Source organism: Mycteria americana, chromosome 3 (assembly GCF_035582795.1).
Source record: "Mycteria americana isolate JAX WOST 10 ecotype Jacksonville Zoo and Gardens chromosome 3, USCA_MyAme_1.0, whole genome shotgun sequence".
NCBI lineage: Eukaryota > Metazoa > Chordata > Aves > Ciconiiformes > Ciconiidae > Mycteria > Mycteria americana.
The window spans coordinates 23,092,549-23,116,316 of record NC_134367.1 but is presented as its reverse complement, the minus strand read 5'-3'; the positions used below and the strand labels follow the sequence as shown (position 1 = coordinate 23,116,316).

At 38.1% G+C, this 23,768-nt stretch overlaps 1 protein-coding gene across 2 annotated transcripts in view; it reads left to right on the top strand.

Moving 5' to 3' along the window:
• Positions 1-23,768, top strand: part of ERICH1 (glutamate rich 1) — a 103,673-nt gene that overhangs the window by 66,034 nt on the left and 13,871 nt on the right. The window contains exons 4-6 of one of the 2 annotated variants that reach the window (XM_075498034.1): positions 2,145-2,522; positions 4,927-5,121; positions 9,739-9,981. In XM_075498034.1, the coding sequence (XP_075354149.1) occupies positions 2,145-2,522; positions 4,927-5,121; positions 9,739-9,812 (647 nt within the window). In that variant the 3' untranslated portion in view covers positions 9,813-9,981. Of the gene's footprint in view, positions 1-2,144; positions 2,523-4,926; positions 5,122-9,738; positions 9,982-23,768 lie in introns of those variants that run through there. The other variant, XM_075498033.1, reaches the window with a different exon arrangement.

Genomic DNA, 23,768 nt, shown 5'->3' with positions numbered 1-23,768 from the left:
GTCTCTTCAGACCTTTTGCTGTCCTGAGCTACCAAGGATAAGCAAACTTTTGAATTTGACTCAAAACATCAATTATCTTAAGCCCTATTCCGCCTTCTGCACCATTTTTTTCAAGTGGCTTCAAGCCAATTGAGGGTGCTTGGCTGCACAACGTGCTGTAGTTTTGCTGAGATTTAGTGATTCTTGGATGCTTAAAGAGCACCTTGGGCCACTTTGCTGAGAGCACAGATTAGAGTAGCTTTATTAGCAAACAGTGTGGTTCAGGTTAACAGAGGGCTGAGAAATTTTAGGGAACAATGTATCTATGTTTACAGTGAAATTCACCTATTATAACACAAATACTCCCATGAAAATCCAAATTAGATCTTAAGATGAAACATTGATGTTTTGTTTATAGCATCTTTCACCGTTCATATCGGCCTTCAGTTCTGATATTTTATTCCTACAGGACGACACAGACGTTATTTTTCCCACATCCCATATGTCCAAATCATGTATAAAGATATTTAGCTCAAATATCATGTGTGCAAAACATTCCACACTGTGGGTACGAGTTGACGTTTGGTGTGTCTTTAGCATGCTGTGGTGTTCAATTACAATACAGCAAATTTATTTTTATGCAGCCTTCTTCATAGAAAATATGGGAAATTGCTTTGCAGTGAGTCATCTGTCAGCTAAAGAACTAAAAGTCTTGTAGTGATATTTAAAGAGAGAAAGTGGCTCAGAGCTGACAGAGTTCAAGACAGAAAAAGAAACAGAAATGAAAGACAGGGCCTCCAACCATGGAGAAAATAGAGGCAAAGACGGGTAGGGGGAGGAGTGATGAGAAAGCCAAACAAGCTGAGAACGTCAGAGGCAGTTCAGGAGACTATGCAGATCATTTGGAAACAAGCGCTGGGCTTCAGGTGTCTCTCCTGCATTACACCAGCATTAGCCAAGCAAAGATTCTTTGACCCTAAGGGAATAGTATAAAACCAGGTAAATAAGACCACTGGGTTCAGTGCATTGTGAGGAATTTAGAAACACTCAGGTAGAGGTTGAGGGAAAGATAAATAGCTTAATTTTCTAGAGCAAGACATTAGAACAACACTGGCATTCTGCACTCCATGGTCTTTAAATGTGTGAGGATTTTGTTAGACCATGACAGAGGGAATTTCAGTTGATTAGACAGGAATTATTATGGGCATGAATATGGACTTCAGCAGCAGTGCAGTCAAAGGGAAGATGGATTCTGGCAGTCTTCCCTGGCTAATGCCAGGAGGGCTTACACTCAGAAGTAAGCGTGTGGGAGAGGCAGTCAGTTCAGGGTCAGAGATGACTTTAGAACTCTGGGTTTGCGTACAAGGATAAGATCTGAGTAAAGAAGCATGAAAGCTGTCTTGGAGAGCAAGGGGGACTTCTTTCCCTTGACATTTGAGCCTTTTGAAGAATTAGCTAGTAAGGAAATTATAATGTAGCAAGGGAATGACAAAACCAAGACAGGCTGTTAAAGAGATGAGAGATTACTTGCCAAGGTCACTGATGCCTTGCATGCTTTCCCTATAAAGTTGATGTCCAAAGCTGAGCTAGCAGTAAGATATCCTGAAGGAGGAGGATGTTTAAGGAGGAGAAAGGAGAAGAATCAGAAGCAGATGCCTGGTGTTTTTAAGGCACAGCACTATCGTGGAGGGATATCGTTGATATAAGCACTGTCATCTGTTACTGTGAATTACATGCATTCTTCTTGCGTTCTTGGTCAAGTCTACCAACTGGTGGTGTAGGGCTCTTGGGGGAGCTCTCTCATCCCGTGTCGCCCAGCCTGCCCATACTGTTTTTCACCCTGGCAATTCTTTCGACCTCACTCTCTGTATAGAACCATATTATCTGCCTTAAGAAAGTAAACGTCATGTAAAGTATGTAGCACGAAGGAGAGTATAGTCTTTATTGAAAGCAGAAGGGAAAAGAACTTGTCTTCTTACTCAATGCATTCAGAAAAGTTGGCTTTGACATTGTAGTTCTGAAAGGCATTCTAAGCATAAAAGCAAGGTTAGAGCCACTCAGACATCCCAGAATTTGAAAGGAGTAATATTTCATTGTATGCAGTTCCAAAATGCTTATTACAGATCTTCTTATTTACAACTATCATGTCTCTCTTGAATCTGCAGAGGAGGAATATCAAGGACAAACCAAGAGAAAGCGCATTCGAAGGAAGAAACAAAAGACCAGTTTGCAAAAGTCTAATAATTTACATGGAGAACAAACAGAATCTGGAATGCAAGAGACTCTTGTTCAAGATAATTTACAGCTGCAGCAGATAGAGAGTCCCAAAATAAGCAAAAACAAAAAGAGGAAAATGAAAAAGAAGCGACAGAAAGAAAAAATGAGAGCAGCTGGCTTGGTAACAAAAACTACCAGTGTGGATTTTACATATCAGCCTGACAAAAACAATAGAGAAGAAGCAGGAGGCTTAAAAGATATAGATGAAAAGGCAGATAGCATTCTGGACTTCCTGCAGGCAACACAACAAATTTATTTTGCTGACAGTATGTACCACCCTTTTGTCCTTTCTTTTCATGAGTATTACTACATAGGGGAAAATAGATGTGCACTTATTGCTGTAGAATGGGCCAAATCTACTAGAGAAGTGTCTCTTTTGAACTCAGTAAGACATGTGAGTACTTAGTATTTGTCCCATTTTCTGGTGTGTACATGAATATGTAAGAATCCACATCAATATCAAAAACTGTGGTATTAATTTCTTTGTTTCTCTGTCTTTGAAAACATACATAATATTCCTTGCTCTTTGTTAAAACATTCCAGTGCACTTGGGGTAAATGTAGTGGTTAAAATGACCAAATTCTTCTTTCCTCTGCAAGCAAACATCCAGAAGGATTACTTGCTTTCAGAGAGCTTCAAATGAGGGCAATAATTGCTATCCTAAACTACTTTCATGCTTACTATCTCTGAACCAACCTACTTTTCAGAAAGTTCTCCTTCCCAGGAGGAGGTTTATTTGTAATATATAAGGAAATCTAGACAGACAGCATCCAAGAGGAAAGGGGAAGATACTGTTGGCACTGAGAAAGTGTATTGGCATAAAGCACTTGTGAACAACATGAATGTGAACTGATGCTCAATGCACATTCCATAGCACTTTAAAAAGGATTGCATGGATGTTATCCCTAATGGCCTATTGAATGTTCATCTGGCCACTAAAATCAGAGAAGTTCCTACTGTATATTTCTTCCATTGTCTTCCTAAAAAGCTGTTTGTATGGTGCTTATGTCATAAATGCCTTTCAGAGATAATGATGTTTTAATGGTAAGTATAGTAATTATGTGTACATACACCAGATTATGTTGGTATCATCTAGAATTAAATATGTTTTCTTAAGGGCAAGCTGGTGTGTTCTTTAGTTGCTCAGCTCAGAACATAGCTTTAAAATGATAACTGTCTTGTAAAACTGGAAAAAAGGAGTGAAAATTTTTTCAAAGTGCGTGGCCTTGACTTTGTGGAGCTGAATGAAGAATATTAAACAGCTTACCTACCTGTATGAGTCCATCTTAAGTCAGAGCTGTCAGCTCCTAGTCCCATAAAATTCATCTTTGACTACAGAATTACTTTTAAAACTCTGTTAAGATGACATCAGGGATTTCATGTTAATTTTTTCTCAAGATTTATACATAGAATTTTCTTTGCTTACTGTTAAAATATTTCTGCTGTGTCAGGTCTTCATACTAAGCCTAGCATTTGAAATCCATCCTACTTTCTGGCTAATGTATTTCTATCACCAAAAATAAGAATTTTACTACTTCAGTGTACGGCTAAGTAAGCTAAACTACGTGCATTTGTTATAGTGTAACTCCACAGTAACTGAGCAAGATTGTAAACTCAGTTAACAGTTCTGCTGTTAATACATGACCCAGAAGAGAAACCTGGTCAATTATCCACAGCTGTGTTGCATGTTGAATTTTAAGAAAAAGTGTTGAGTTTCCAACTTTCTTGGAAGTAAAGTTCAGATTTTAGCAGTGGTTGACAGACTGACTGGCCCTGCTGTCAAACCTGCAGATCGGAGCACTGAGCCAGTGAGGACCTTGGAATCCACAGAGAGAAATTCTCAGGTAAAAGAAAGTTCATCTGCAGAGAAGATGTCACATCCATAAATCAGAGTGTGACTAACTTTCTTGTTAGGCAAATCCCACTTTATATATAGATCTGACATTATGCTGTTTGCCATTTATAGTTGAGTGACTTTAACACTCCCCATTTTTTTTACATAAAATTGGAAGCCATTGCTTTTAGCAGCATTTTCAAATGGTCACATTGGATTATACTTCTTGTACTTATGTCAGAAAGCTGAATCGGGAAAAATCTGTTCTTCTCAGCTGGCTTGCTGGTAAAAACAGAAGAATTAAAGGGGCAGACTATACTGCTTCAGTACTGTAGAAACAATATATGTCCTTCTCTGCTGTCTTGCATGCTGTAATATCCGCTTTTTAAATAAAAACGTAAAAGTACAATAACAAGATAATTGGATGCCTCCAGAATTGCTTTGCAGTAGTTCCACAGAGTTGTTCCCTGTCTCCACATGTGTGTGCATTTTTATAATACATAGTGTATAGGAAGCAAAACTACAGTGCTTTCACCACAGTAGTTTCTTCAGCACACCTTCTTCCTGTGCTAATCTTGAAAATTTAGATTCTTCTTGCATTCCTGTCACTATGAATGCTATTGTCCTTTTTACTTTTTGAATTTGTTACTTTTCCCTCTTACCATTGTTTGAATATTTAATGAAAAATGGGAGGAGCAAGCTGCTCTTTCGTACCTGATATTTGGTTGTAAGTTGTACTAAAAAGGAAGATGCAGTTTTTGAAAAGAAACTATAATTAGGAAAATTCCCTATGCTCACTGAGTATTTTTAATGTGGTTTTCCAATTTTTTTTCCAGATAAATCAGAAGGCACAGATTCTGCTGTAAATTCAGCAACTGCCCAAGAGCTTTTACAATATCTTGAATCTCGCACCATCTCTTCCTCAGATGTGACTCTTCTGCATCAGCTGAAATCCCTTGTATTGTTACAGGATATTGAGAGATTGAAGGATGCTTTGAAACAATTCCAAGAACAATCCATGATGCTTCCTGGTAGGTACCATTCACTAATGTTCATCACTGATGTTCTTTTTTGTGTGGATTAAAATTCAGATTTGTCACAGGTGTTTTTATTAGGAAGCTGTAAATATATAGTGGTAAATATATGCTTATACAAGATTTGAAAGCATAATTCCCACCAAAAATACAGTGATTTTCCCTGTTTCTTGTTTGGTTACGATCAATACAGAAATTTTTCATACTTTGCAGCAACTATACAGTACAAGATAATTCAGGTTCTTAAAAAAATATTTTTTAAATCTTAAGACTTAATCATGTTTAAAGCATATTTTTAATACATTCTCTTTGTAGACTTTTTAAATCACAGGTATTAAGTTGTTTATCTTGGAGATTTCACTCACCCGGTTAAGGATTAATTTTACATGCATAAGAAACAATAAAGCCTATTTCATTTCTTCTTGGTCACCTGCATGGCTTCTTTAACACATAGATTATGCATGCCAAAGTTTGATTTACAGCTTTGTTTTTGTTTAAATATAAACATCTGGTTTAAGTTTCTAAAAAATACTGTTGATTATGTAAAAATGTAAAGTCACTCTTTATAATAAATGATATTATAAAGTCATTCATAAAAAGAAAAATTATTCTGTTACTAAATCTTTTCATCCCTGAGGCACAAGTCTGATTTCATTCATGCTTCTTTTGTTCTCTATTATAACCCCTATAATTTTAGTAGAATTTCTTCTTGGACAGTTAATAGTTCCTCAAGTGAATGTGGGATCAGCATGTAGTCCATAGAAGGTATAATAATTCATTTTCCAAGTAGTCTTCATTTAAACACTCATTGTTACTTGTCATTAGTACATTTGTTGCAGCATCAGCCAAATCTACAAGATGTGCTGAATTTCTTGTCTCCTAAAGAATTTAATCAGAGTTGACAGCACTTGCTATGGCACGAGAGAATCTCAACCATTTTAGTTAGTGCTCTAAGCCTTTTGAAGAGTAATGACTGAGCTGGTAGTAGTGTGGTAACAGAGTAAATAAGATCATAGGTATCAGAGGCTTAGCAATAACATTCAAGGAAGAGACTACTGCTTGTAACATCGTTAAAAATTTACACCACGATAGTGGCTAAAGATCCCAGTCAAGACTGGAGTCTACTGCATGCTCTGCATTGCAAAAACACAGAGAGAATTCCTGCCTGTAGAGTTCATAGCTGATACATTTTGAAAAGGACACTCTTACATATGTATTCTTTAAAGTGTACATATGGAGTATGACAGCCCTTAAGGTTCTGATAGATCTGAAGTATCCACGTATGCATGGAACAAAATCCTTCTGTGCATTCAGTAATTAATTTCAAGCCTAGATTCTATCATCTTAATTATCATCAGACAGTCTCATTGGATGTAATACACATTTGCAAACTAAGTAGGACTCAGCAGGAATAGTGGTAATGATATTGGACCTTTATTAAATGACCTAATTCAGCTTCTGTTGATTTAATCAAATGGAACTGTTGAAGTGACCACATTCAGGATATTCCTTACAGGCCTTCTCCAAATTCTACTCAGTACAGTAGGAATTCTGTTAGGTTTTGCAGCCTTGAGGCAAGCAGCTCTGTTTACTTTTATATAGCAGAAATGTCAAACTGAAGAGAGAAGAGAAAACAGAAGCAAATTAGAAACAAATCAATGCAACTACCCTAATTTTCTGATATATGTATTTGTCACCTGAAAAAGCAGAAAACAATTTTCTGAGTGATTTTTAAAATTCATTTTTGTTTCTGCTGATACAGACAGAAATAGTTTACTCTTACAGTTGATTTTTTTTCCCCTAGTAACTGTTGTCACTCTGGGCTCAGTTCTGATCTCATTCCAAGTTCAAAGTGGTGTAACCGTAGTAGTTGATTTGATATTCATGAGGTATAACAAGATAAGAAAAAGGAAAATACATTGTTACAAATTATTAAAGGATAATTAAACACCTACTAGATACTAATTTGGCTCAGCAGAGTTTAACAACATATTCTATTTGTAATTCAGGAATTTCAGTGAATGAAAATATAGTGCTCTGAAATTTTACCTTAAATTAGGCTTTTAATTATACTTTTTTTCCTACTTTTGGCTCAAAAATAGGTCATCTTGCCCAGTTTTTTTTTCATTTTAGATTCAATTCCCAATGAACAGGTGATAAAAGTTAAGAGTTATTACAAAAACTTGTCTCAGCAAATTCAAGTTCTTGTTATACAAATACAGGTTAGGGCTGTTTGTGAAGATAAAAATGTACAGTGCATCATAGTAATCTCAAATTTTTTTACAAGTTTTATTATCTTGCCTTTTTTCTGTTTTGTTCATTTTTACTGGGGCATGATGTACTAGAAGAAAAGGTCATTCCTTATTAACATGATGAAAAGAAAACATTTTTTCTTAATTTTAGCAAGGTGTATTATTTTTACAAAATAAATCTATTTTTAGTTCAAGAAGCAATATGTTAACCCTTTTTCCCGTGGTTATGATTCTACTTAAGATGCCAGCATCATAGGAGTAATAATGGGTGCTATGTTTTGTTCAGTTTTGGTTTTAATTCACGGAAGGAAAAAGTAGGAAAAAAATGAGAAGTGATCCATCTCTTTCATATAAGTGCATATTCTCCATTAGTGAACTTTACGAAGTAAACACACTATTATATATCTTTTATCTCCTCATATATATATGTTATGGTTTAATCTAATTTTCCACTGGGGCTACCAAGTCCCACTCAGCAAGTTTATGCCTACTGATGATAAATTTGCTTTTCTTAGTAACTTTTTACAGACCCTTCAGAGTAAAGCTATGGACTGCCCAAGGTCTGCAGACCACAAATTGAAAAACACTGTTTCAAGACCATGTTTTGGTATTTCCTTCACATCTCTTAGCATATTATTCAGATTGGGAATCATGGTTCAACCAAAAGAAAAAAGAAACAATGAAGAAAAAAGTTGCTGTATTATTGTAAGCTCTTAGATCCCAATATTTGCAGTCATATCAAAGAAAGGTCTAACAAGGTTGGTGATAGGGTCTGAAAAGTTTTGCAGGAAGAGGAAATTGTGAAGGAGATTGAAACAGAAAAATTATCAACATTAGTGTATTAGCTTTAACCCTTCATTGAAGTGAGAAAACATACTTGAACAAGAAAATCTCTGTGGTTAAGGGATATTGGTTGTTTGGTCTAGTTGTCATCCTCCATCAAGTTACCATGTACTTCATGCTTCAAGTTACTCCATCAAGTTACCTTTGACCTTGTACTTCAGCAATCATACAAAGTTAAGGTTGATGAAGAGTTTTTGTTTGAACATGGCTAGTTAAAGTGTCATGGTTCTCAGACTGTAAAAAAGAACAAGATGTCCTATTACTATTTCCATTTATTTGGTAGTCTTTAACAAAAAGTACTTACCTCTACCTAAAGTCTTCTATGAATGCAGGGAAGAAAATGTTTAGAAGTCAAATAGACATGCATTTCTCATGATGGGGGCTTGGCTGATCTCTGTCAGAAAGTCAGTGGCCATTTGCAAAAGGAAGCCAGACACCTTCATGGTCCTGCACAGTGCAGTGGGCAAAGGAGGAGAGCTGTGACTGGAAGTAATGCCCCATTTGCTGGTTGGAAACTGTAGCTTTTGAAATGAGGGCTACTTAATTCTCATTTCACATCAATTATTAAAGCATAGGTGATCGCCTAATTAAAAAAAAAGTCATTATCTCCTAATTGGTGAACTCATTCAGCTTCTACTCATCAACTTCATTCCACTATCTATTAACATTTTCCCTTTGTTGGTTAGTATCAAGTCTCAAATATACTCTTCCCTTGTTGCCTAGGAAATTATCACTCACAGAAGAGCTAGAAGCTTCTTTTAACTGCCTTTTTTTTTGGAGAGTTGTCCTTTATGTATGTCTCCATTGCTGGGGTGTGGGGGGGTACATTTTGAAGAGCAGAAGTAATACAATTACTGTGTGCCAACAATGCACAGGCTGGATACACAAAGGCCCTAAAATGATTAAATTTAACCTTTTTTTTGAATGAACATTCAAAGAAGAGGAAATGAAATGTGAAAGTTATATTAGCATAACATTATAGAATCATCTTAAATGTGATATTATGTGATAAGTACTGTAGAAAGTCCTGTCGTTAAAAATAAAGTCACATAGATAATCTCTGAATTAAAACAGGAGCCATGGCATTTTGAGGCTTTAATGCAGCTGTCTGTACAAGACTCTTTCTCAACTGGGGCTTCTAGGTGCTACTGTAAGTTAAATAATAATGTGTGAAATTACTCTCCAGACAGAAAGAAGTGGAGATTGCAGTCCTTTAGCCTTACCCATATGATCATGTCATTTCGATCTCCTTTTTTTCTGAATTATTGAATCATTACAAACAGGACATTCCAAAATACAGAACCAAAATTGTTTCTCATACAAATAACTGACCTTCTAAAAGAAAATGCACCTGTTTATCTAGAAATTCATATGTATTAGTCTTCAAGCTCCAATATCTGCATTGGTTTTACTGAAATGCTAATATTGAATGGAAACAGATGTTTGCACAAGTCTTTTTCTTTAATGTTCAGAAATGTCATAGAGGTATTTCAGGAGGAATGTGTTTTCTTTGTTTCAGATCATACCAAGATAGTCACGTCTCTGTTTCACTACTGGATTACAGATATCCTTCCTGTGAAGAACAGGAAATAAAGGTTTGCCTGTGTCCATATGCACAGGGTTAAAATTTAGCACACAAACTCTTAACCAAGTAGCAATTGTTCAGGAAGAGCAGTGTCAATACATATTCTACACCTTCAGGTAAATGAATTGTTTTTCTGTGTTACTAAATCCAGAAGACAATAAACAGGGTATAAATACATGAGATTTTTGTGTTTGGTTGGTCAAGAATATGCATATGCTATGTGGCTTGAGTCTTCATCTGGACTAGTATGTACGTTTCACTTTAGGATAAGGGACTTACCTGGAATGATAAAGTCTGTATCAAGTATTTTCTGTAAGAAGTATAGTGGTTTTTTATTTATAAATTGATTGTTCCCTTCTGGAAGTTTTATTTCTTGACTTTTCTTGTTTATCTGATATATCTGTCTACCTGAAAAACAGAAATATATTTTTATATTTAAATCTAAGCAACAATACGTCTGAGGAATGTATTTTTGCTGAATAAACTGCTAAACTATGGAAACAGATAAATTTCTGTATGTGGGTCATGTAGGTACTGTTTGGAGTTATGCAGAAACTTGGATGGCATTTTCAGAACTATTCCATGGCCCAGCCTGTTACAATCTGATGGGCTTCACTGACTGCAGAGTTATGGGGCTGGGTTCTCTCACTGATTACTGTGTAGTCTTTCTGCAACTGAGTTTAACCATGTGTAGATGATACAGCAAATAATATCTATGGTTATAAAATGTTCTGGAATCCTGAAGAAAAAAAAGCTTCATAAGTGAGAGGCTCTTCTCTCAGCAGAGTTATTCACCTGATAGGTGATACAGAGCAGACCATTTCTCATATCTTAGTGTGTTAGCTTCCTCATCAGTAGGATAGGGGCAACATATTTATCTCCTCCAACATGCTTGGAGATAGATTACTGATGAGACTATACAAACATTGCATGGTTTTTTTGCTTTGTTCTTTTATTATATTGCCTGATATATCCTATTGCAAGGCATTGTTTTTAGTGATGCTCAAAAATGTGTAATAAAAATACAATCATTCCTCTTTCTTCATTAATTGAAGAAGTTAAAAGGGATTCTGTATCATGATGAAGGATTGCAGGTGCAGAAAAAATGGTCTTATGGCTAAGACATCTGTGTGCAGCTCTGGAGCACTTGAGTTAGGTCTGTATCTGTTAAGAAAGGTATTTAAGCCAGACTTTGCAGAGGGGAAACTAATAGCATGTTCCCTGTTTTAATGCTCCTGACTTGCTAACACATAGGCACTGAACTGTAGCTGTGACTTTTCACTGAGATGCTGTGTGCCTCAGTCCCACATCTGGAGAATTAAGAAAATATCACTTGAATGTGAAGCACCTAGATACTCTATTGACAGACCACACAGGAAATTAATCACTTCATCCTCAGATTAAGGTTTGAATGTTGTGCAGTAAATGAGGCCTAGGTACCGCACAAAAACTCAGCAACTCAGCAACTCATTAGGTAACCAAAAAACTACATTAGGTAACCAAAAAACTACAGCAACTCATTAGGTAAGCATCATCTGCCCTATACACTGAATATCAGAAAATAAATGAGATCATGTAATTAAAGACAGTATTTTGAAACACAAGTACAAACCAGGTCAAATTAGGACCATACAAACAACTGTAGTGCCTGCATTTCCTGATACTTGAGTGACTGTGCTGAAGGATGTTATAAGGCTGCCGCCTTGGGTGGACCCCAGGACCTGGGAATTCCTCCTCCTTGTCCTCTGGATCCCAGGCTGGTGCACCTGGAGACCTGGATGTCTCTCCATCCCACACCGGTGGAGGTGACTGCAGCTTTCATGTTTCCAGGTTCAGCCGGTAGTGAGGCTTAGCACACATCTCAGGGACATGTGCGCGCACACACACACACACGACACTCACGTGGCTGACTGCACAGGCCGCCACAGACAGGGCACTGCCTTTAACAGCACCCATGAGCAACCCTGCCAGGACTCACACAAAACACAAGTACAGTCATCTTCTCTGACTGGAATTGAAGTTCATGAGTGAAAACATAAGTGCCTTCACTTCCTAGATTCACATACCCCCATTCACAGATCCCTCGAATACCAGCACAGGCCCCCAGCCTCTCTTATATCCCTGCCTGGATCCTGAGCCCTCTTACCTGCTCTGTGGGTCTCCTACTCACCAGCTAGTCCAGCCTGACACATGCTATCACACGTTCACACACTTACCTCACAAGCACTCATGCGCTCGTCTCACAGCTTTGTTTATTGCTTTAATTTCTCTTCTTTATTATTTATGTTTCAGTGCTTGGCCATTTCTCATAATATGAAAGTGATTTTTAAAATTACACTGAATTTTAAATAGCTGCATACAGAGGAGCAGATTTGGGTATCTTTGCCAAACAGAAATATTTTGTACTATCAGTAGTCCAATCCCGGAACATGAGTAAAATTTCTCAGGTCAAAAATGTACTTTGCTAGAATCAGGTAAAAATGGGGAAAAGATTGCTTTCAGTCTCTCTTTCTTCCTTTCACTTTAACCACTGTAAGAGCCTTACATTCTATGCAGAAATCAGCTGGTCCTAAAAAGCAAGCCTGGGAACAATTTCCAAACGTAGCTAGTTAGAGTCAGTGATATCTGATGTCTTTGTAAATGACCTGCAATAGGAGCTGAATCGTACACTTATCAAACCTGCCACTATTACACTAACAGGGATTATAAAGAGTAGAGGATAAAGTAAAATCTGAGATATTGGAGAGTTCAGAAAATTGGACCAAATTGTAGATTGTCATTGTAGATAAATGCAATCACATAAGAGGGTATTTGTTTCTGAAATAAACGTACCAAACAACGGTGTGGTGAACTGCAACGTGCGTAAGGGCACCTAAGAGCAATACACGAAAGAACACAGCAGAAAGATTTACTTTAAAAGCAAAAGAAATGGATGTTACTCATCCTATAATAATATCAATTAGGCATTGTACTATTGGTTCCATGTTTAGCATCCTATTTGCAGTCAAAAATATTTCATACGCCAGAATTTTAATACCTAGTCACTTCGTATGCTGCTTCTCTAAAAGAAATGGTGCTGAATCTCCCTGCACCTTTTATGGTTTATTTGAGCAGCTGTATTACCAACACGGCTGGGATATGAAAACTGAAAAATTTAAATTAAATCCATCAGCAAACACAGTGTGTTTTACATTTCACTATACATGGCTCTTTCAACATAGCAATGAAACATTTATCGCTTTGGATTTTCATGCTAAACTCATAAATGGCAAAGGAGATGGTCTTGAATGTTTGCTTCCTCTGCATCATTTCAGTCTAATGAATGTGCAGTGTCATGTGGAATTTCTGAGGCAAGGAAGGGTTTTTTCAGTGGACTTTGCATCAGAGAACTTCAGACTGAACTGTACAGACACTATTATCAGCATATTTCAAACTTCTGGGAAGACAGAACTTTAAAATTTTGTCTTTAAAACTTACATGGACTCCAACAGTAGGAAGAATTTAAGGATCAACTAGAAAGTAGCCTGCACGTGGCTTCAAGAGTTAACTTTCTAGTTTACGTGATTAAACGTTACACAGTAAGGAAGAAACAGCAGCACAGTGGGAGAGAAATCGGGCTCTGAGTAGGTGGTGGTCCCTTCCCAAGGCTCCGTGTACAAGGAAGACCTGAAGTAGTTTTGGGCATTTGTAGTAGTGAATCGCTTGTCACTACACTTGTATGCAAGGTATGAGTTCAAAGCCATTATCTCTATATATAGGTACATGTTTTATTCTCAAAATTGCCTGTAAGACCTTAATTCTTTTCTTTTGTGGATATGCAATGTAGGAATCAGTCTCTAATGTTACAGATTTTTAGTGCTTCATAAGTGGTGCAATATTTTATATAGTACTTTACAATCATGTAGAGTTATAAATTCTTTAATGTATTCTCTATGAGAGCTGGCATTTCTCCCCTGCACCAGTGCAGGGGGGTACTACTCCGTAGGCTGAATCTCTGAAATGACATCTGGGAAAAAAACTTTAAAAAAAAAAAAAGACAAGGAAGGAAAAAAGTGGTGAGTGGCAGCATGAAGGCAGAAAATTGTTAAGCTGTCTTTGACTGAAGAAAACATGTTTCACCCAGTAATATCTGGTAATATAATATCACCCAGTAATAAAACCAGTCCACAGAAGTAGAGTGGAAAGTGATGTGTGTTATGCTTGTACAGTATGCCACACATTAAGTATAGTAGCAAAGAGTGGTAGTGGAAAAAAAAACAGCAAACAAAGCATTGTATTTAATATTTAGGCTAACCTCAGGTTACAGCTATGTAGATTTTGTGATTAATTTCTTCAGCCCTAGATTGCACCTAAGGAGGGCTGCATTGCACATGTTTATGCAGCTAATTTAGCTTCCCTGTTAACTACTCTATCCTCTGCATTGCATCTAAGTAAATTTTGTTGAACAGGATAATTACAATGTCTGAGTATTTCACAATTTTTAATATATGTTTTTCTTAGATTAAAAACGTGTGTTTTTAAACTACTAGATATATGGTGAACTAAGTCATGGGGGAAAAGCACTACATGAGTATAAAGAAAATGCAGAAATTTAAAAATGCTGTATGTTTCCTACATCTAAAGATCTAGGAAAAAACTATATATTATTTGAAAACAGTGTATATGCACCACAGTGACTCAAAGTCAAATATATAGCTTTAATAAGGACGTTCTCCAAGTTGAGTGCTTAACTTTGTAGAATTAGTCTGTAGTCATTTTAATGAGCATTTGTAAAATGTATAAGCAAGCTGTAGTTCTCTTTTATGTTATTACTGCAATGCTACATCCTGTTTTAGGATACATAATGCAAAAAAAAGTGTTATCTAAGATTGAAGAGGACCACACAAAAATAGGGAAGGAAACAATCTGTGGTTCAATGCTTTCTCTTCTTTTCCATCAACTCTAGGCTGCTATAGGTTGCATCAACTAGAGGCTGCTTTTCTTCACTTTCAAGATCTTTGCCAGTCTTCTCAGTCCCTCAGTCAGTGCACAGATGATTCCTCCATCCTCTCAGCCTCTGACACTGGCTTCCATCACCCATTTGCTACATTTTCAGATTAACACATTTGTCCTTTTTCCCACAATGCCTTCCACAGCTCTCTACAGAGCAGTCTTTCTATCGTCTTCCTTTCCTTCTTTAAAACTCTACTTTACCATGATGCTGCCCAAAAGCTTGGCAACAGCTAGGTCAGTAGTGTGCTAAGACAACTGCCTACTGTGGTGACTAACATTGCCTTATTGTATCTGTGTCCTCCCACATCAATCTGCCTATTTTCTCATCTGTTTTCTTCTTTCTTAAACTAGTAGCAATTTGATGCAGGGTTTGGCCTGCTGCACAGCACCCAGAAATCCACACCCAGTGGATTTCTATTATATCTGAGGTGCCAGTGTGCTAGGGGAATGTAATAGACTTAACTACGATCAAGAATATGCTAGAACATATAAGTAAAGCTGCTGATAGTTAAAAATGGCATAATAATTTTACATTGCACATATGATCAGTCTAGTAAAACAGGGACCTGGTTCTGCCTAGTAGACACTTTGGAGGCAGTGTTCATCTGCAGCTTGCTAAGAAGAGCTTGGAAGCATGCAAGGTGGGATTCATTTCTCCTAACTTCAGATGTCTACAGTGGAGATGTTTCCATCTGAGCTGCCTATCCTAAAGAACTTTATAATCACTGGGATGAAATAAATACTTGTACAGCCCAATATAACTGATTGCTTCTAGACGTCTATTTTAGGATGAGAACAATGGTACAAATAGGAGAACTTATGTCTTTACGGTGACTGTTATGGGAGTATAAACAGGTAGGTCAGATGGAAACATCTGCATTGCAGGCATCTGGATCTTGAAAAAAAAAATTCATTTACTGCATCTGAGAAAGGGACAGGAATGTACATGTTGCATGACAAAAACATCACCTACTCCTGGTGCTGGTCTGGCAGTGGCAAGCTCCTTCAACTTGGACAGGGCTGTGACCCCCCCCCCTCCTTGCTGCCTTCATATCTTCTGTTGGGAAGCCATTGCCTGGGAGTGGTAAAAGGGAGAAGGAGAAGAGTAAGGAGCTGTTGTACAGCTGTGCTTGGAACTCGCCCAACACAAGCTGAGGAGGTGCTTCTCCTGCTCTTCCTCTTGTTCCCTTCATGCAATCATGCACAAAGTGGCCCCTGCCACTTCTCAGACAGGCTCAGTAAAAGATTGCTGTGTGATTTATTCCTCCTCCCAGTAACAATAATGAAGTGGAAGTGAATGTAAATGCACAGAGAAGGAGTAACCATTGCTAGGAATATCAAACTGATTACCCATTACCTGTATTCTAGAGAGTGAATCAATAGCAAATATATTTTTTCGGAATCACAGGAGTAATCACCAAACACTGTAGACATAATGATAGCTGTTTGATCTCTGTCTGGCATGTTGGAGCTTAAAATGAAGGTCATGTTCAAATCTGATTGGAATTCAGGGGAAACATCGTAGCTTATTACCATTACTGTAGTGCTGGATTCTATTTACACTGGTAAACAGTTTAAAATACTTGACATGTTATTCAATTAAATCTGTGATTACTAACTGACAGACCAAAGTGCATTGATTTTTCCAGCCACATTAAGCTAAGTACATGGTGCAGTGTTTCATTAGTCTGTCTGCTTAACCCTTTCACATTAATTCAATTACCCAATATAAAATTAATGTGTAAAATATTAAATAACTCTAAATTTATAAATTAGAAGGCATTGCAAGAATATATTCATCTTGATAGTTTCTGACATATATTTATTACTGGATGATTTACAGTCTGCTATGGATCACATTGTTATCCAGATGACAAAAGTCACTTGGAAAGTTTTTTCTCTGTACTCACTTAGTAAATTGATAGATTCATAGAGGGTAAGACTAAAAAGGACATGAGCTTATCTTCTCTGACCCCATCTAGGTCCCTGGTCATAAATTTTCCTTTTACTTCAGGGTGAAGACGAGTAACTTGAGTCTGACAAAAGCACAGTTTGTGGGTTTTGCTAAAGCAAGTCTTCTGCAGAGACAGGCAAGCGTGATTTAAAGACATCAAGAAATGAAGACTTAGCCCCTTCTCTGGTCATTTATTCCAATACTCAGTCACTCTCACGGTTAGAAACGTGCCTTATTTTAATTTTGAATTTGTCTAGATTTAACTTTCAGCCATTAGTTCTTAGTATGCTTTTCTTCACTAGATTAAATAGTCCCTCACTAGCCACTATTTTCTGTCTGTGAAAGTTTTTGAACACTGTAATCAAGCTACAGTACAACCTCCTTTTTGCTAGCCTAAACATTATCTCTTTAAATTGTTTTATCTAAGGCATTTTCTACAGCTTTCAAATTGTTTCTGTGGCTCTCTTGTACATTCTCTCCATTTTTTTTCCCCACCATTTAGAGAACAGGTGTGCTGGAACTGCACGTAGAACTTCATTTAAAGTCTCAGCAGTGCCAACTTTCATACTCACTACTCCATTGTTTGTGGGTCCACTTTTTGCCATAGGATTGTATAGGAAGTCCATGTTGAATTATTTGTGATAGAAGACAAGTACTCTTGAAATTTATTGCTTTCCAGGATTTAGTCCCTGGTTCCATACTTCTTGTTCTTAAGTGTCTGACTTTCTGTTTGGCATATTAATGTTAATTTTCTTTGACTATGTCTAGATTAGTAAATGATGGACTGTTTTTTGTGCCTGTACTGCTTTCATTAGTATCAACTATCTGCTAATCTTGGTGTCATCTGCAAATTTTACCAGCAATGATTCTATGTTTACTTACAGATCCATTAATAAAAATGCTGAACAGTGTCAAGTACTACTGGTACTAATCTTTATGGAATCCAAAGAGAAATAACATAATTTGGTCACGATTCCCTATTTATACTTTCTTTTTGAAAACAGAAAACTGAGATCATCTAGCAGATTTCTAATGTATTTAACATGTACTTTATTGTCGTATATGCTTTTTTTGTTTTGATCAGAAAACCATGTGCCACTAGGTAACTTCACAGGAGTCTAAATAGCACAAGGTGTAATGGTTGTCTCCTGCTGTCAACAAGTATTTCTTCAGTTTTCTACAAGAACAAGCTTTAATTTTTTTAGGTAAGGATAAGAGTCCAAACTAAAGACACCACACAAAAAACTATAGAATTGTGGTTTAAAGTATGATTAAGGGGAAGCAGAATAATTGAACAGTATTCAAAGTAAATAGCCTCTCAGATTTGTCTTGCATGTTTTCAATTTGTTAATGATTGTTGTGAAAGAGTCCTTATTTTTAAACATCAAAGGAAAATTCATATTTATTTCTTTTCCTGCAAGATGTCATCCATAACTGTAGTTATGAAGGTGTCTAGTGTGTGCATTATCTGTTGTGTTGCATTTCCTCCAGCTGGTAAGATCCTTGAAGAAGAAAGATCCTTGCAATAAATTCATTAACTACTGATGAAAAAACCAGGTTTGAGCCATAGAAATTTGATTAGGAAGTTGCATTCACAGTTTTATAGTGGGATATGCAAATTTTCCATTTTTTACAGAAGCAGTTTCTCTGAGCAGATTTCCAGGCCACAGCACAGGCACGTTAACTGTCAGTATCAGCATTAACTATCTAAACCCTAAGCTATTGTTGGAGACTAGTGTAAGGATTCATCAGAGATATTAATTGAACTTCAGCTTAGTCTCCCTACTTCTGCTGCTCATGGAGTGCAGTTGGTATCATGAATCAAAATGCAGGCAGCATTAACATTTTCTGTTGGAGCTAGAAATGGCAGAGACAAGTCCCAGTTACTCTCTGCCCAGAGCTGTCACAGTCCAGAGAGAAGCAGGAGCAGATTCCCAGGAGGATCCTTGTATGAGACAGAACTGCCGGTGGGATTCCCGCTTCATTGCAGTGGTTCATCACTCTCATGGTTCCCTTTAGTCAAGGCTGTGTCACAGGCTGGCCCCAAAGCTACACAATGGAAAAGCAAAGGAGTAATAGCAGCTTAGCAGTGCAGTAACCAGCAAAGTCACAGTAGGCCAGTTAGTACAGGAGCTAAACATGAAAGGAAAAGGATTTTACAACAACTTGCAACTGGAAGTACCACTCCTGCACCAGCTGCAGGAGCCCACAGTTCAAAGGTGGAAGAGAAAACTGAAGTGTTTTGTACCAGAAATTGCAAAAGAAAGAGCCAAAGATAAGAGATATTCAGAGCGATACACTGATTTGTTTTCTCAATGTGAATAAAGCTGGTGAATGCAGTTCTGCTGCTTTATTTGAGGAAAGTCTAATTGCCCTAGCCTGAATCTGAGCTGTGGCTGTATAAACCCCTCACACACAAACAGCATAGAGCCTCCAGCTCCCAGGTTCTGGCTCTGTGCTAACACAGAATGTGCCTTGCAAGATTCCAAAAGGTTCCTTAACCCTCCCCTACGCTGGAAGCCTTAGGGGAAAAAAGCGGCATTTCTGTCAAAATGCCCTGGCAGCATCCTTTCTTTCAGTCTGATTCCCTTATGCATAAGCAAAAACCATCAAAGTTCAATGTCAAGCCAAAACCATTTCAGGTGTCCTTGTCAGGGTACCTGAGACGCAAAGACTTAGCTGACTGTTGTGTTTCTAGAAGTCCCATGCGCATCCACTTTCTCCATAATTTGCAAGGCCTTGCCCTGTTTCACAGAGTGAAAAGCAGTCTCCAGGTACCTTGCAGGTACCATAGGATGAGAACCTGAATATGGGCAGATCCTGGGAAGCAACTGGCAACAGTGACTTACCGAGGTGATGTGAACAGGAGGGAAGGAGAGTGGGGCTACGTGAGTGTAGCTTTTCCCTTGTAGGTTGTGATGGTAATTTGCAGACCCGTTCTGCTCTGTGCTGAACAACATGTCCATAGATAATCTGAGACCTGCACTTGCAAATGAGAGTGGTGGGAAACTTGGGAGGTAAAAGTCACAAAGATGAGATAGCATTGAGCAAGTATCTCTAAGAGGATAATTAGTCTTTTGAATAATGACTAAGGGTCTTCTCTATCAACCTTGATGTAGCTCCAGTTGTCCAAGGCTGATCCAAATCATAGGAACTACTGGTATCCAGAAATCATAGATGCTTTGTACAGCAGTCTCTTGCATGGTATTTTGTTTGAAGCCAACCAAAGAAGTCTGAAAAGAACCTTATAATACTCCAAAAAGCATAAAACTGTCTGTTAGAAATCCAAACTAGGCCAGTCTTTGCCACCTGTTTTTTTTCCTGAGCCCCTAAATTGTTGTTGTTATTCTTTGTGAATATCCAGGATAAGCAAGTCATCTGAAAAACCTACCCAATAAAAGCATTCTACCCACAGTTGCTGTTCCTTCTCTTCTCTGGGTTCAAATCTGAGTCCATGGACCTGAATATTATCTCAGTGCATGGAATGGTGTGCTCGCATTGCCATTATGCCCTGCAGGGATATTCATTCCCTTTCCCAATCTGGCAGCCTGTGCTTGTGAGCAAGACTCATTACAACTGAGCATGCTGTTCTATGGTATGCCCTAAGGCGGCGGAAATGACTGCGGTCCAACTCTCAGCTCAAGAGTATTGTGCACCAGGATATTAACTGTAAAACTGGCAATATTGCTTTGGTGCAGAGGCTTCCTCCAGGCACCCACAAGACAGATGGCTTTATCAGTACACAGCCATTCACCTCTGCATTGCAATTGGGAAGAAATACAAACAAATTTCTAACTATCTTTGCTGAGCAATTTTACAGCTGTCTATCTGAAATTAAAGCACCCTCCCTTGGTTGTGCTTTGCATTTTTATAGTGACTGGCAATCTTTTTTCCACAATGCTACACTCAGCCTTCCACAGAGTTTTTAATGCTCACAAAAATACGTGACAATACGTTAATGAAGGTGAGTGCTTCAGACTGTAGGGAACCAAGCAAAGGAGGATTCTGCATAATCTGTATAATTGGACACTTCTTATAGACCAGTGTAAAAACCAAATCGTCTCTGGCAGGGAAAGGCTTTTGTAGGTAAAGGCTTGTTCATAGGAATGAATTGATATGCACCTCATGGAAGGTCTTTGTAGAGCCTATACAAAGGGCAGCTTCCAGCCCGCAGTCCATCGGTCCTGTTCCTCCTGAACTGAACTGTGCACCGGTCTTCGAAGTGCTATGAGCCAAGGATTGAAGTAATGCATTTCTCAGTAACTGAGTGTCTGCTTTGGCTCAAATGAGTGGGAGTCCATGAACATGTCTCTCAAGTTGGAGTGAGTTTTCCGTCAGAGTCAAAAGCTGGTCAGAGCTAAATTTTAAGATGAAGCAGCCAGGGCATTTGCACCCCCTGGCTATTGTAGTACCTGTGCTCCAGTTTCCAAATGAAGTTGACACAAACTTCCCAGAAGTGAGAGGTAAGACTGAACCATGCTTAACTGGTAGTACCACCTTGCCATCAGGGAGGAGCAGCTGGCTGAGATTTCTATAAGCTGTGAAATGGAGGAATTTACAATCAGCTCTGAAAGTGCTTCAAGGTGGGACAATCTGTCACAGCAGTTCCTAATTCACAGAGAAGCTGTGCACCGAAAGCAGTCTCTCTGCCTCTGAACTGGAGAAGTCAATGTCTGATAATCAGTAAAAATCTTGTTGACAAGGCTGTGATGCAGGAAGGAGGTAAAAAACTCACAGGAGGGTTTTTTCCCTTTGTATATTGGGGCAGGGGGGCAGTGAATCCTTATGCATTTCCTGCCTTGGAGAAGGAGTATGGGAAGATCGGAGGAAGCCCTCCCTCTAACTCTGAGTGAGGAAACAAAATCCCAACAGCTTGTACTTCAAACCCTCCATTTGTCTGTAGGTCTGGGAAGACTATGGAAGTGTTGGTAAGAACACAGTGACATGAGAGGGAGAGGAAGACATATAGAGGAGGTAAGGATGCAGGGAAGAAGAGGAAAAAGACACATCTAGCTTGAAGAGTCCTGTTTGCTCATTTGTCATAAAGAAACTTTTCCTACTTTTCTTTATACCCTTTTTGCCCTTTCCTGTATCTTTTCCGAGTCTGCTTCATCCTTTCAGAGATGGGAGGACCAAAAACTGCCCATGTTATTAAAAATGAATGTTCACCATGAATTTTTTGAAGTGTGCTTTGATTTGTTCTCTAGTCCTTTCCACATAATTCAGTTGCTTTTTTGACCCCTCACTGGACACTGAGCTGACATCTTCATAGAACTGTTATTTCATTCCTGAATGGTCCTTATCAGTTTAAGTAATTATGTGTACCACTTTGCAATACTCTACAAGGAATTTCATCTGCCATTTTATCACAAGTTGTTCATGATCATAGTGCTCTTCTGCAGCTCTGCACAGTCAGCTTTCAATTTTAGTTCCTGTGATAACTAGTGGAATCAGCAGACTCTGTTCCCCTATTATTTATCACCTTTTCCAGGTCATTTAGGACTTTGCTGAGCAGCACAGATCCTGGTACAAAGTCCCGTAGGATTGCGTTGGTGATTTCCTTCCACTGGGAAAACTCTGCATTCCTACTTTTTCTTTCATATGTTTTCATTGCTTATTCATTCAAATGAGGATCTTCTTAGCTCATGAGACTTCCTTTTTAAGACCTTTTTTTTCCAATTAATTTTAAAAATGCACTTAATACACCTTGTCTGCTTATTTGTTGATTCCTCAAAAAAAATGCCAGTAGGCTTGTGAAGTATGTCTTCCCTTTACAGAAGCTTAATGGAGTGCTTCCCAATATATTTTTCCATGTGTCTGCTCGTTCTGTTCCTTGCAATGGTTCCTACTGATTTGCTGAACAAGGACATCAGGTTCTCTGGTCTGTAGGTCCTCAGATCATCCCTGGAATCCTTTGTAAAAACTAGCCATTTCACCACCCTCCCATCCCCTGACACTGAGACAATTCCCAGTCAGAGGTTACACACCACAGCTCGTAGTTGTGTTATTTCATCCGTCGGTTGGTTTAGAGCTCTTAGGTGAATACCGTCTGGTCCTAGTGAGCTGGTAGTGTCGTGCCAGGGGGAATACGATCTCTGAAGAGAGAACTCAATGCTACGTCCAGCGCATCGTGCTTAAGTGCCAATGTTCACTACTGTTCCCCTCTTGTTCTGTTTTCCACTCGTAGGTAATTTGAATTCAGTTTTAATCACTTCTGCTTGGCCTCACAGTCAGACAGCCACAACACTTCATCAGAATAAAGACTACCTAATGAAAAAATAAACGTTGTAGAAACACTACTCTTTTGATTAATGTATTTTTCATGCTTTATTTCCTGCATAGATTGTTTTATCCTCTTCTTAAGTTGATGAAAGAATCTTCCAGTGTTCAGCTAGAGAGTTCACAGCAAAAGACATGTACCTTTACGCAGGATTATGCCTAGAAATAGATTACCAGTCATGTTAAATAGCCACAACTGTGCTGGCACAATGCCATGCCAGAATAATAGATGTCTCTTTAAGGGATTAGAACATTTAAATAGGAATACAGATAGTAAGGGATGGGGACCATGTGTAATCATCAATGAGAAGGCAATTACAAGGAAACAAAACAAGGGGACGTGTCAGAAAATGTGCAAGAACAGAAATTCAACTAGCAAGGTTCCCACTAAAGCTATGTAATTTGATTTAAAGCTTTGAAGCATTTTCTACCATACTTGCCAGGCTTACAGTAATTTATTTCTTCTTATATTGCAGTTTAAAGTCTTACAAGAGAATTTACAGACCTTTTGTGTTTTGGGTGGACTAATTCATTAGCCTGTTGCATTAGAAACACGCAGCATACGGCAATATATATTCAGGCCTTTATATCTGCAAGGATGGATCAAACCATTTACAGTTTCTAAATTAGAAACTATTTTTCAGTGTTACAGATGTAGATATCCATTACCGCTAAATGTAAGTAACTTTCCTAGCACACCACTAAGGAAGACTTCAAAACCTCTTGATGTTCAGATTCA